Raw genomic sequence first — 13199 nt, forward strand, 5'->3', positions numbered from 1 at the left:
CTCTGGGATCTTTTCCACATTTAACCACCCCGTTATTCCAAACGGATGGAATTTGACCACCTCAGATTCGAGGCCCCCCCGTCCTTTTATTCCAAAGGGATGGAACCCAACCTGCTCAGATTCGAGGCCACCCTCTCCTTTTCCACCTTTAACCACCCCGTTATTCCCAATCGATGGAACTCTTTCCCCCTCTTCCCCCTCACATTCCCACCTCCCCCCCACTCCCCTCAGGGCTCCACGGCCCCGCGCGGGCGGCGGCTCTCGCGAGCGGTGACGCCATCGGCGCGCGCGGGCGCGCAGGCGCGGCGGGACGGGCCGGGCCGGGCCGCGCTGTGTCACGGCCATGGAGTACCTCATCGGCATTCAGGGCCCCGACTACGTCCTGGTGGCCGCGGACACCGTGGCGGCCACCAGCATCATCCAGATGAAGCACGGTGAGACTCTGGAAGGTGTCGGAGCCCTGTGCTGAGCCCTGGCCCGGGAGGGTGTCGCAGGGCCCCGGGCGCGCCCGCGGTGTGCGCGGTTGGGGCCCGCTCGGGCTGAGGGGAGGCTGTTCCCGGGGAGGTTTCTGGCTTTGAGCACTGCCGGGCTCCTCAGGGAGGTGTAGTGGCTGTAGGAAGTGCCGGGCGGCCTCTGGAGCGCGGAGCCGCTTGCTCCGGGTAAAGTCCCCAGTCGTGACCGAGTGTGACCGCTCTGTGTTGGGTTGTCAGCTTAATTTACTTGTTCAGGTGAGCGTTGGCTTGTGGTCCCAAACCTCGCTCTGCACAGCAATGTAAAAGTGTTTAAAAACTGCGCAGGGATAACGATGTGTGACAGGAGGTGCTCATTTGTGCCTAAATCATTATAAAACGTAATTAATGGGAGAAAAGGCATTATGGGGACCAAAAGTGTCAGTGAAATTCACAGTACAGGGGGCAGGAGCCAGACTGAAACATGGCTTTGGTTTCTTTGAATGGTAAAACATCTAGGGCATCACCAAGTCTCTGGAATTCTCTAAAATCAATTTTTCTTCCTGCTGTTGCAATGACCTAGACTGAAGCTTGTTCTGTTCTAAAGACTGTGCTTTAGTAGCTCTTTTTAAAAAAGTTGTAGAATAGAACATTGCTAGATCCGTACAAATGAATATAAATAAAGCTATATAAAAATGTTATAGCACTGCTTTTACATCAAATATTTCACTTCAAGTCTGTGATAGCCAATTGGAGCAGTGTTAGAGGCTGTGGTACGTACAAAGCTGGTCGTATGTACAAAATAAAAATCTGATTATTGTAAATAATGTTTTGTAAGTTAATGTTGCTTCAAAGTAGGTTTGTTCACAATGTATAAGAAATATGTACTTTGAACATAGGATTTAGTTGCTTTTGAGGGGGTGGGGGAACCCATAAATTTCAGATCTATATTTAGACTATTTATTTGTAAATCAGTTTCAGCCTGGAGAAGTTTTGAGGTGACCTAATTTCCCCTTCCAGTACCCGAAGGGAGTCTACAGGAAGGTTTGAGAGAGACAATTTACACGGGCCTGGAGTGACAGGACAGAGGGAATGGCTTTCCACTGCCAGAGGGCAGGGTTAGATGGGATATTGGGAAGGAATTGTTCCCTGTGAAGGTGGGCAGGCCCTGGCACAGGGTGCCCAGAGGAGCTGTGGCTGCCCCTGGATCCCTGGAAGTGTTCAAGGCCAGGTTGGATGGGGCTTGGAGCAACCTGGGATAGTGGAAGGTGTCCCTGCCCACAGCAGGGGATAGACTTTAAGCTCCTTTCCAGCCCAAACCAGTCTGGGATTGCAGGGCTGGGCAGTGGCAGTGGCTTTCCCTGAGCTCCAGACAGCAGCTCAGTGCTGTGATGACTTCTGACATCATTTTAGAGGATTGTGACACTCGGTGCCGGCCTTGCAGCAGAGATTATTCAGCACCATTTGGTGAGCTGGAGGGGAAGCTCAGAGGTGGAGGCTTGGTGTTTGTGCAAGCCCTCAGTGGAGAAAAGGGATTGTCCCTTCACTCCAACACCTCCTCAGTGTCTGTCTGGGATATCCAAGTGCCAGATACCTGCTCTGGTGAGAGGAGATGCTGTGAGTACAGGATTGTCTTCAGCACTGTCATTGCAACAGCTTGGATCCGCTCAACACCAACTTAAAACTGTTTTAAACTGCACTTGCATCTAAAAATATGGATTATTTTTCCTTAATTTCCTGCTTATAAGTAGGTTTCATTATGATTTATATTCATTACTTTAATTTTTGTTCTCTTTGGTAGTTTGGTTTGTTTTTTTCCTCAAAAAATGACAAGCAAAAGAAATGTTTCTGGAAAAGCTTCATTCATGTAAACTTTTGGTTTTTGGGACTGCTGGATATAAGTAAAAGGGCATCATTTGACATAGAATTTGTTTCTGGATTTCCTAAGATTGCTTTTGCTCAATGTGTTGATATTTCAGCTTTATATAAATTATTTGCTTCAGTTGCAGAATATTTGAATAAAGTTGAATAGTCACTCAGCAAAATTCTTACTCCTGATCCCAGGAAGCAAAACCTTATCCTTTGAACACAATATCCTGTGTGAAGCTTTATTCTTTCCTACCTTGCTTTAAGGTAGGAAATACTATATATTTTTGGAATGCCTCCCTTCCTAAGGGCTTTGTTTCTCTTCAACAACTCTTGTGTTCTGTGTCACCAACTCCAAATGTCAGTCTGTGCTCAGAAGAGCTTTTTACTGATGCTTCAGGTCATGATGCAGTTCTCCAAATCTCTTTCTTGCTTCTGTAAAGTCCTGATGTGGCAGGATATTGGCAAAATAATTTATTCTTCCTTGTGACCATGGCACTCAATGTTATTTTTCTTTGCCTAGACCATGACAAAATGTTTAAGATGAGTGAAAAGATCTTACTGCTGTGTGTGGGGGAGCCTGGAGACACGGTGCAGTTTGCAGAATACATCCAGAAAAATGTTCAGCTCTACAAAATGAGAAATGGTGAGTGAAGCAGGACAGGCCCTGGGGGTTGGGAGCAGAGCTAAGGGTGGTTTCCAGGTGAATGTTGGTGGAAAGTGCTGTTCTCAAACCTTCTGTGAAGATTCCTGCATTTTTAGTGTCCAGCAAAGGTGATAATTCAGGCAGGATGCAGAAATAGAGTCTGGATTGTATGGTATAAATTAAATGGTTTATCCAAATCCTAGCAAACTTCTTTGCAATATAAATGACACAAATATTTTACTGTCAGACTTACTATTCTCTAAATATGTCCATTGCATGCTAACTGTCACCAGGGCTTCTGATATATTGGACAAAAAAAGTCAAGCTACATGTCCTTAATACTTTAATTTTTTGAAGCCATGTATTTCTGTGGTTCTGTGTTTATGCTTGTAGCTTTCAGAATAAACCAGAATTAGACAAAAGCCCCTACATTTTGTCACTAAAGATCATTTTGTTATTTCAAAGAAGGCATGGGAAGGTGGGAGGTGAAACATGAATGGTTTGGGCTGTTACCAAATAAATATTTGTCACATTTCTTGTCCAGGTTATGAATTGTCTCCCACTGCAGCTGCAAACTTCACCCGGCGAAACCTCGCGGACTATCTCCGGAGTCGGGTGAGTAAACATGAGAGATTTTGGCACAGGCTTCCAGGCAGCATTTCCATCCTCAAATAATGGAGTCTGGAAAGGTGGGAGCTGCTGTCTTCAGTGATGAATTTAGAACTGACTGCTCAGGGATTTAGTGGAGTCAAGGAACAACTGAATGTTGCATTCAGTGCTCTGGTCTGGGGAACAAGAGGTTGATGGGTCACAGGTTGGACTTGATGATCTTGCAGGTCTTCAACATCACTGATTTTGAGATTCTGTGAGTTCACATTGCTGAAATAATGTCTTAATAAAATAGAACTTGATTTGCGTATTTTAAAAACTTATCACATCACTTATCAATAACTGATACAGCCATAGACTTAAAATTGCAGCCTTGGGCCCGATAAACACTTTGTCACACACTGCAGACATGAAGTGAATTAAACTTCTTGAACATCGAGATAAGGTTGTGGGTTTTCATGCAAATGCTCCAAATCCGTTTAATCTTCTTGGAAATGATTTCATAGAGCAAAGCTGTTTGATGTACTTAGGAAAACAAGTGCCTTTTGTAAACAGCAACATGAGGCTTTTTGGTAAATACCACATACAAGTTGGGGTTGTGTTTTCAAGTTACTGAACTGCAATTAGTGATGTTTCCCAGGGTGATTTTTTTCAAAGTATGAAAAGCTGCTGTGAGAGGGCAAACAAACCTTTAATGATCTAAGGTTAGGAAGCATTTCATTGAGAAGAATGTAGTGTGCTACATGAAAGAAAATAGGAAGAAAGAGGATGTTGAGAATGAAGTTGTTCAGCTCTTTCAAGGATAGAGTGTGGGTTAAACTGTGTTGCTGTTCTGACAGTGCACTGCTCAGGCCTGAAATCAGGTTTTACAGTAGCAAATAAAGGCCAGTATTAACCTCAGAGATGTATTATTGAGAATTACACATGTGGAGTGAGAGTTCTTCCAGAACTCATGAACAGGAACAGCCAGAGATTATTGTTCTGATTTCTGACACGGATCACAGCTGCAGGTAGAAATTTTTCCTTGTGGGTCTCTTCCAACTCAAGATATTCTGTGATTCCACACTGCTCTTCTGGTTTAAATGGCTTCATCCAACTGCATGGCTGGCAGGTGATGGTTGGCAGTGATGCTGTTTGCTTTAGCTTGTGTTGAGGTATGATTTGGAAGGTCTGTGTGTGTTCTGTGCATTCCTGTGCAGTTCTCGTGGCTGATGTGAAGGAGTGATGCTGTTGGAGCCTGGCCCTGGTGCTGATGGCTCATCTCAGGGACATCTGACCTGCACAAATAAGTCTGAGTGTCCTGTCCCCTTTCAGCAGAGGCAGCTATTTATTACATATGATTTGAAGTACCTTTAACATGCTTTTTGGTAAACCTGCCCATCAGGAGGCAGCACTGATGTGGCACCTTTGTCTTCCTCTGTGCCACATCCCTTGGGGCCTGATCCTCCCTGTGGCTCCACTCCTTGCTGAGCCCACGCCTGTCTTCCAGCTCACCTTCTCCAGATGGGCAGCAGCGTGGGGAGGACCCTGGCAGAGGCAGATGTGTTTATTTACTGGAGACAAAACACTGCTGTGGTGCAGATGGCAACGCCCCAGGGCGCGCAGCGCTCTCTGACACTGCTGTCACACTACACTGATCTCCACATTGCAGGCAGAAGCTTTTTTCTCTAACTTAGCACTTCATGGTTTGTTTGTGGCATTTAGAATTTTACAATACAAACCTTGCTATTGGAGTTAGTTTTTTTCCTGTGAATTTTGTTACATTTTCGTCATAATGTGTGCGATACCAGAAGGATTAATGCTGGTGCTTGAAACTGCATAAGGGATTCCTGGAGGCTACTAATGTGATCATGTGGATCATGAAAATAAAAATTAAAAGGTAAAACATGTCAGTGCCTCCTGTTAGGAGTAGGAAAATAGTTGAAAAGTAAAAAGTTTGGTGGGGAAAAGTTTGGTACAAAAATGTTTGGTGCATTGATCTCACTGCTGAGGTTGTGTGTGGGGGGGAAAGTAGGAAAAAAAGCCCCCTGCCCTCCAAAGGTGATGAAGTTCAGTCTCTGATTGTGATGCTGTTTAATTACAGGTGACAGGGTCTGGCTGGATTCCAAAGGCAGCTTTCAGCTCCTCTCCCCATGTCCACACTTGGCAGGAGGCTTCCTTGCTCCCACCTTTCCCCCCTCGCTGTGACTTTGGCTTCCGCCAGATGTCACAGGGCTGTGTCACCACCGAGCCGGGGTTGGGCTGCTTGGCACAACTGTGCTCTTCAGCTGTAAATTCTGAACAATTTCACACATCTCCTAATTGCTGCTGTTATTTTAAATCAAACAGCACCAAGTGCAAAACTACTTGGGATGAGAAATGGTGCTTCTGTAGGAAGGGAAGTTTGGGTTAAAAATAATGTCCTGGGGTGTTAGTCACTCATTTGATGGCTCTTTAACAACACCAGCCTTGTAAAGAGTTGAGAATTGTTGGCATGGACCGAGTTACAGAAGTCAAGGAAGGAACGGACAAAAGGATTGGGACGCACAAGAAATTCCAGTCCCAGCATTGAGGTGTTACGCTGCAAATTTCATTTATAATCATGGAAGTAGTAAATAGATTATGTATATTTGCTAATGTTTAAATCCTGCCTTTCTAGAATAATAAGGCATGGGGGATAATTATTTACATTTGAGTTTTAAGAAGTCTCAGAGACCATTAGCAAGAGAACTTAAAACTGAAAATCAGTTTACAGATGGGTTTAAGTCTGTATAACACCATTTATTTATGGTTGAGTATCTTGCATATGCCAATGTTGGTAATTCCAAGTCACACAATAATTTGAGTGATCTTGTGTCATGGCTCTTAAATATCAACTTGTGTGATGTTTCAGAATAAATAAATGATGAAATACAGACTAATTAAACCAATACAGCTGCATGGTAACTTCTTTCCAAATGTTCTTGGATGCTTTGAAGATTAAATCACACAATTTAAAGTGATGTTTTATATATAACTGTAGCCTGCTTTATTCTTTCATACTGTCTGAAAGTAAAAATATAGTGGTGTGTGTTTTTTTTGTGTGTGTGTGTGTAAATTTACTATATTGAGTATCAAAATGGACTTTTCCTATGATGCAGTTAATGTTTTGGCTTTAGGGTGAAATTTTGTTTGCTTTTTTAATCTGGTAGTTGCATCATCATTTTTTTTCTTATTTTGTTGCTTTGTTGATCCAGGTTTTCCAGCAGTTTGGAGATATCCTGTTAGTACAATTAATTTAATAAGAAACATTGTGTAGATATGGAAATACTGGAAGTATATAAAAGCTGCTTTTAAAAATACATACAATGCCCAAATTTTTTCTGATCCTGTGTTTAAAAATAATACAGTGCATGTGTGTTTCATGGTTTTACAAAGTACAGATCTTGGAAGGAGATATAGGAGAAGAAGAGATGTCTGATTTATTCATGATGGTGGAACACTAAACCCAGAACATGGAGTAAACTGCCAAATATTAAAGATTAAACTTGGTACATGCAATAAAAACCAAATTGCCAGTGAACAGGACACTGTGTGTAAGTGCAGTGTGTGAGAGCTTTCATACGTGCTGAGACGGGCCGTGCTCTCTGGGAGGGGGAGTGGGAAGAGAGCACAGGGCAGGTTAAATGAACAAAGAGTTCTTAGAAACTGCAAAATGTTCACGTTGTGCTCACGTGTCAGCAGTAAAAATCCATAATTTTTATGTTGAGGTGAAAGAATCTGGCGTGAAAACTGCATTCAAGTTTTTTAAAGTTTGAGTGTGTTGTGAAAGCTGTAAAAAACCCCCGAATGCATGGGTTTTGAAGAGAAAAAGAGTTCTATGGTTTTATTTGCTTGTGCAGTCCATGTTACCAGAAGACCTGATCACTTTTAGCTTGAGAATGTGCTGCAGACAGGACTGATGTAGCATTTTATGATAAGGAATTGGGTAATCAGCTCTGCTGCTGTTCCTTGGTGCATGGGAAATCAGGATGCAAAGATTTGCTGTGAGTGCTCTAACAAAAACATCATTTCTCTTGGCAGACCCCTTACCATGTGAACCTTCTCCTGGCTGGCTATGATGACCACGAGGGCCCTGCCCTGTACTACATGGACTACCTGGCAGCTCTGGCAAAGGCTCCTTTTGCAGCACATGGATATGGAGCATTCCTTACCCTTAGCATTCTTGACCGCTATTACAAGCCAGGTGAGTGGAGCCACTGGACAGGAAAATTTTCCTGCTTCAATTTAGGCCTTGGGTTTATTAACCAGTGAGACTGACATTTGCTGAATCAGGTGGCATTGCTGTGGTGCAGCAGATTGGAACTTGACTTTTTGTTAGATAAATGGAGCTCGAAAGGTTGCCTTTGGTTTTGCTAGCATGGTAACAGAAAACTAGTCAACTCCTTAATTTTTTTCCTGTTTGCAGCATAACAGACTTGGGAGTAAAGGACATTTCAGTTATTCTAAAATATGATTAGACTTTCCTGGACCATTGGCAGCTGGGAGTCTGCTTTTAATAAATAACAGTTTGACAGCTCTATCTTCTTGCTTGTCTGTTGGCTCTGACATGTACATTTTCCCAGAGTATCGATATTCAGAGGTCAGTCCCAGATCCTGTTGCTCCATATCTTGGATTGGCTTTGTGTATGATAAATTAAATACATTCAAATGAAAAGATATTCCTAGCAAGATCATCTCCAGCACGCTGAAGTGGTGGTGATGAGTCACAAGAGTATGGAATGGTTTGGGTTGGAAGGAACCTTAAAGCTCATGTCATTTCACCTCCTGCCAATGGCAGTGACACCTTCCACTATCCCAGGGTGCTGGCCAACCTGGCCATGGACACTTCCAGGATGGGGCAGCCACAGCTTCTGTGGGCAACAGAGAGGTTTTAGTATTCACAGTTCTGTGCACTTGGCAGCTGCTCATCATAACTCTTGCACATGTTTGTACCTGTCTGAACTTTTAGATTTAGCATCATAATCCAATGCCAAGGAAGATACATGGCCCCATCCCCACTGTGCAGATAAGGAAATGTGCAAAGCATGGAATATTGTTAATCTGAGATCTTTGGCTTTAGCTACAAACTATTTGACTCCTGTGTGCAAAGCTGAGTTTAAGTTATTATCTCTGCACTGAGATTAGAAATCCTTTCATCTACCTCCTTCAAGAAATGTAGCTATAAACTGATCATTTTCATTTAACTTGCCTGAGCAGTGGATGCTGGTCTGGAACAAAGCCTAGAAAGAAGTTTTAGATCCACCAACCCTGTTTGTTTTCTAGTCATGTCCCTCAACAATCTATTGTTCCATTTCCACTGTTCCTTGTGGAACAGAGGGAAATAATGAATTTCATTGTCATGGCTTGTCACCCCTATAGAGTGCTGGATTTTATCCTGAAGTGTGAGAATAGCAGGAGCATTCCACACGTGCGTTGTCCTTTATTGAGCTCATACCCAGCAGGAACATCACACTAAACCCATCTCCACCTCCTGCCCTGGACTCACAGCCGGCCAGGGCAGCTGGAGCTGATTTAGAGTTGCAATAAACTGCAGGAGAGGGAGGTGGCTGGGCTTCTCTGAGCCAGGTCCTGGCCATGGGAGGCAGAATTCCGTCATGCTTCCCATTCCCTGTAACAAATCGATTCTCAATGGCTTGTTGGGGCGTGAGCACTGCGGTGCAGGGCGTCCTTGGGACATCTGGAAAGTGTTTTCTGTGAGTTTGGAAGGAGAGGTTTTGGTGCTCAGCTGAAAAGTTGTTTAAATTTAATAAAAGTTTCTGTGGAGAGAGATGGCCTCTAATGAAATCAATCTGTGGATGTTTTCCCTTTCAGGTATCACACGTGAGGAAGCTGTGGAGCTCTTAAAAAAATGTCTAGAGGAGGTGAGTTGCTGAACTCAGGCCCTGATGCTCCTGAGAAAGGAATGTTTGTTTGCATTCATTCGCTGATACTTTCCGGTTCCTCTTGTCACGTTTCTTGCTGCCTTTGCCAGAAGGGCAATAAAGGCACTGGCCAGATGTGGAATAGCTACTGAGGAACAGGCAGTTGCATTGCCTTTGCACGGTTCATGTCCTCCAGAACGTAAACTTGAGCTTTTTGCATGCTTAGCAAAATACTGATCCAGACTTTCTCCTCTTATGTTTCTTCTGAATGTACTGCAGCATGCTTGTCACTTGTGTTACACTTAAGAACTCTTAGAAGAATTTACTAATTCTTTTCCAGCTTGTGAAGTGATACCTGAGGTAAAGCCTTGACCTTAAAGTTCATGACCAATTTTAGTGTCAACATTAGACTCCAGACATTTCAGACACCAAGGCTTTTATTGTAGGAAAATAGTCTTTATCCTTAGCTTTAAGAGATTGATTTGAATGTAGATTTGAATCATGAAGAAGTGCTCCAAAGAGATCCTGTTTGAAGTATCTTTGTGATATGTACACTTTGTGTCCAAAATTTTAGCCCACTCTAGTTTTCCTGTTTAAATGTCTTCCGTGTTAACAGGCCTGGCTATTTTACATCTCTGCCCAAGGTTTGTCTAATGTGGACCATCTTACAACAAACTCCCACTAATTGACTCGTGAGCAGTGAAAAAACCCACTCTAGTTCCCAATATTTCAGGTCACTAGAACCAGGATGGAAATTTAAAGTATTCTCTTTTCTTTGGTGTAAGCTTTGAGTGAATCTCATTTCTTCTGTCTTTTTGTCTTTGCTGAACAGCTTCAGAAACGCTTCATCCTCAACCTGACCTCCTTCAACGCCCGGTTCATTGACAAGGAGGGCATCCACGAAGTGGACAATATACCACTTGCCAAAGTGGAGTCCTAACCCCCAAATCTTGCTTCAGCAATCTTCTTGTTTTGTTCTCTCTTGGTTTTTTTTCTATTCATTTGAAGTACACGAGTAATGTACTGCAGTGGGAGCTCGAATAAAGCCTGACATTTATATAGCCAGTTTTACCTTTTTATTCCACTGATCCTTCCTGAGAGGATTTGAGTAAATTATTCCACAGTGAAAGTGAAACTTGATTTACAGTTCATGGGGGCACATTCAGGTTATTTATCTTTCCTCTTCTGAGATTTTACTGCTCTCCAAATTTCTTATTTGTAGGAAAATTGTGTTTTCTAGATGACATTGTGCTGTCATCCCTCTCATCACTAAAGCTCATCAAACCCCAGCCAAGTGGTCCCTGCCAAACATGCAGCATCTACATTATTTTTTCAAAGATGTTACCACTCTTTGCTGTATAAAATATTAATCAGGTTTTCAAAGACTTAAGTTGCCTTTGATAGAGTTTTTTTTCCACTTGAATTAGATTGATACAAAGGTTTCCAAGTAGAACGGATTTTGAAATTCACTTTTAACTCACCTGGCAATGGTTCTGTTACTGGGAAAGAGCATTCTGCTGGCACAGTGGGTTCATAACTACATTAAATAGAATTTAAGTAGTATTTTAAATAGAAACTAATATAGCAATTGTGTGATGTTTCTTAATTGATGTGTCCGTATATTTAGAGGTACATGAAAGCAGTTCAGTGAGAAATTAAACTGCAGCACTCCTCATAAATCTTTGAATTACTCTCAGCTGGCTAGAGCTTTGTTTCCTTGATAATAATCCCTGATGATCCATCTAGGCTCAAGATGCTGCTTCCCTATAAAACCCCCATTCATGGAACAGCCTCAGATCATTATCACGTGGCTGATACTTGTGGTCTGCCCAGAAGTGATTCTTCTGAGAACAGTTTTTAGTGTGACTCCTTCCCTACTTGAATTGGCATTTAAATTGCTCCGGGTGCTTATTTTATGTTTGAATAAGCTCAGAAAAAGAATCTTGAAAGTAGAGTAGATGTGTACAGGATAGTGTGCAGACTGATAGTTGTGTGTTGTGGCACAACACCCAACTTCTCAGCTGGAGAAGGTGAGTGACAGACTTAACTGTTAATTTGTCTAAGCTTTTTGGTCTTACCTCAGTGGTTTGTTTGAGAGGGTTTGTTTCTTCCCCAAAAAAAGTTGTCAGTCTTAAAGTGTTCCTGTCTTCTGGAATGAATGAGAACTGGATGAGACTGAGACTTGCTTAATGACACAGAAGAAATTTGCAGCTCCAGTGCCTTAACTCACCCTGCCTCTTACTTAAATCTAATTCTTCCCTGGAGTCCCATCAGGCTTTGTAGTTTAATTCTTCCCAGAATGAGTTTAATTACAGCTGGTTTTGCTGTAATGGCTGCAATGGCTTTTATTTAAGGCCAATGGCACAGAACTCTAAAACATTTTGTTAAAACTCACTTTATCTCTTGAAAACCTTTTAAACTTTCACACTCAGCAATCCCCAGCCTGATGATTTCCTCTTGGCAGGTCACATTTAACACGAGCAGAGTCGGAGCGTTGTTGTTCCGCCACTGAAATCTCACCCCTTCATGTTGCATTAATGTACTTGTTTAGCTTAATGCAGCATCTCTAATTTATTTTACCACTGATGTTGAATGTTTTTGCAGGTTTCTTGTCTCGTTTCAAACTCATCACTGCAGAGGGGCTGAGCTGATGTGATATTTTTGTCACTGCATATCAAAGCAGCGTTGCCTCTTCATTGGAGGGATTCATTGTTCAGACACCAAACTGTGATGTGGAGCTTTTGGATGATGTGAGCCTGGCAGAGAATCTGCCTGCAGTTTTTACTGGCACCTATTTGCATGCAGGTGATTAATAAACATAAAACAATTTTTCTCTGGTTGGATCCAGGTTGGAGTGGAACATATGTTTTGCCCAAGGGCAGGGCCCAGGATCTAAATCCCCCAAGGAAAGGAAGATCCAAGGGGCTGCATCTGAAGCCAATGGAGCAGCAACCTTGAGGAATGAATAAATACAGCCCTTGATTCCAAACCAGGAACAAAAAAACTGGCCCATGATGAGATTGGACTGTAGCCTCTAACAAAGGAGATTTTTTTGAGGACTTTCCAAGAATTCATACTTTTTAAGGAAAAGTGTGATACTTCTGCTGTATAATTTACTTTTTAAAATGTGCTGATACTCAAATTCAGAAGGCAGTTTTTATTTTTGACAGTATTACATGGAATCTGTTTGAAAAACCAATATTTAAGTTAATGAAAGAGTAGAAAACTTCTTACCTGCTTCACGTTTAGCCCTAAAGCTTCTGAAAACCATCTTTTGCCTGGAATCCAGGAATGCCTTTTCAAAAGAATTCACCTCCCCATTTGTATTTGTCATGACAGACCTCTTTCATAAGAAACCTCTGAAATAATTGAGCACTGCAAGAAAATACTGCTTTGTACTAATTTTGTGGTTCATATTATGAGAAATGAATGTAGTAGTCAAGGTACCTTGTTCCTGGGGCACTGTGGCCATGGTGAGCTGCTCTGCCTTGCCTTGCCTGGTAATTCTGACCATATGTTTCACTCTCAAAGCCTCAGGGCCCAAAGAGTTAACAAGGCCCTTTTTCTCGTGTTAGGTTTCCTGTTTAAGGATGGTCTTTTCCTGGGGAGCAGATCATCACCAGCTCATCTCTCCAGAGCTTGGAGTTAGCTCCAAGATCAGTTTACAGATTCTCTGTGCCTTAGACCACATTGGGCTGGGAGCGCTTTGCTGGAAGAGAAATGTGAGCGTAGGTGCAGTGCTCACAG

The 13199-nt window shown here is 42.6% G+C and overlaps 1 protein-coding gene across 3 annotated transcripts; it reads left to right on the forward strand.

The window, feature by feature from the left end:
• Positions 1-293: 293 nt before the first annotated feature.
• PSMB2 (proteasome 20S subunit beta 2) lies at positions 294-10513 on the forward strand. Of its 3 annotated transcripts, none has more exons than XM_009097588.4 (6): positions 294-434; positions 2839-2961; positions 3506-3576; positions 7612-7774; positions 9403-9452; positions 10285-10513. In XM_009097588.4, exons 1-6 carry the CDS (start codon positions 344-346, stop codon positions 10390-10392), a joined length of 606 nt encoding a protein of 201 aa, XP_009095836.1. In that variant the 5' UTR covers positions 294-343; the 3' UTR covers positions 10393-10513. The 3 variants fall into 3 exon arrangements, with proteins under 3 accessions (XP_009095836.1, XP_050839267.1, XP_050839266.1); XM_050983310.1 differs by lacking the exon at positions 294-434 and adding an exon at positions 541-728; XM_050983309.1 differs by lacking the exon at positions 294-434 and adding an exon at positions 1789-1916.
• Positions 10514-13199: the final 2686 nt, after the last annotated feature.

The sequence above is a fragment of the Serinus canaria genome, chromosome 23 (genome assembly GCF_022539315.1).
Source record: "Serinus canaria isolate serCan28SL12 chromosome 23, serCan2020, whole genome shotgun sequence".
NCBI classification, from domain to species: domain Eukaryota; kingdom Metazoa; phylum Chordata; class Aves; order Passeriformes; family Fringillidae; genus Serinus; species Serinus canaria.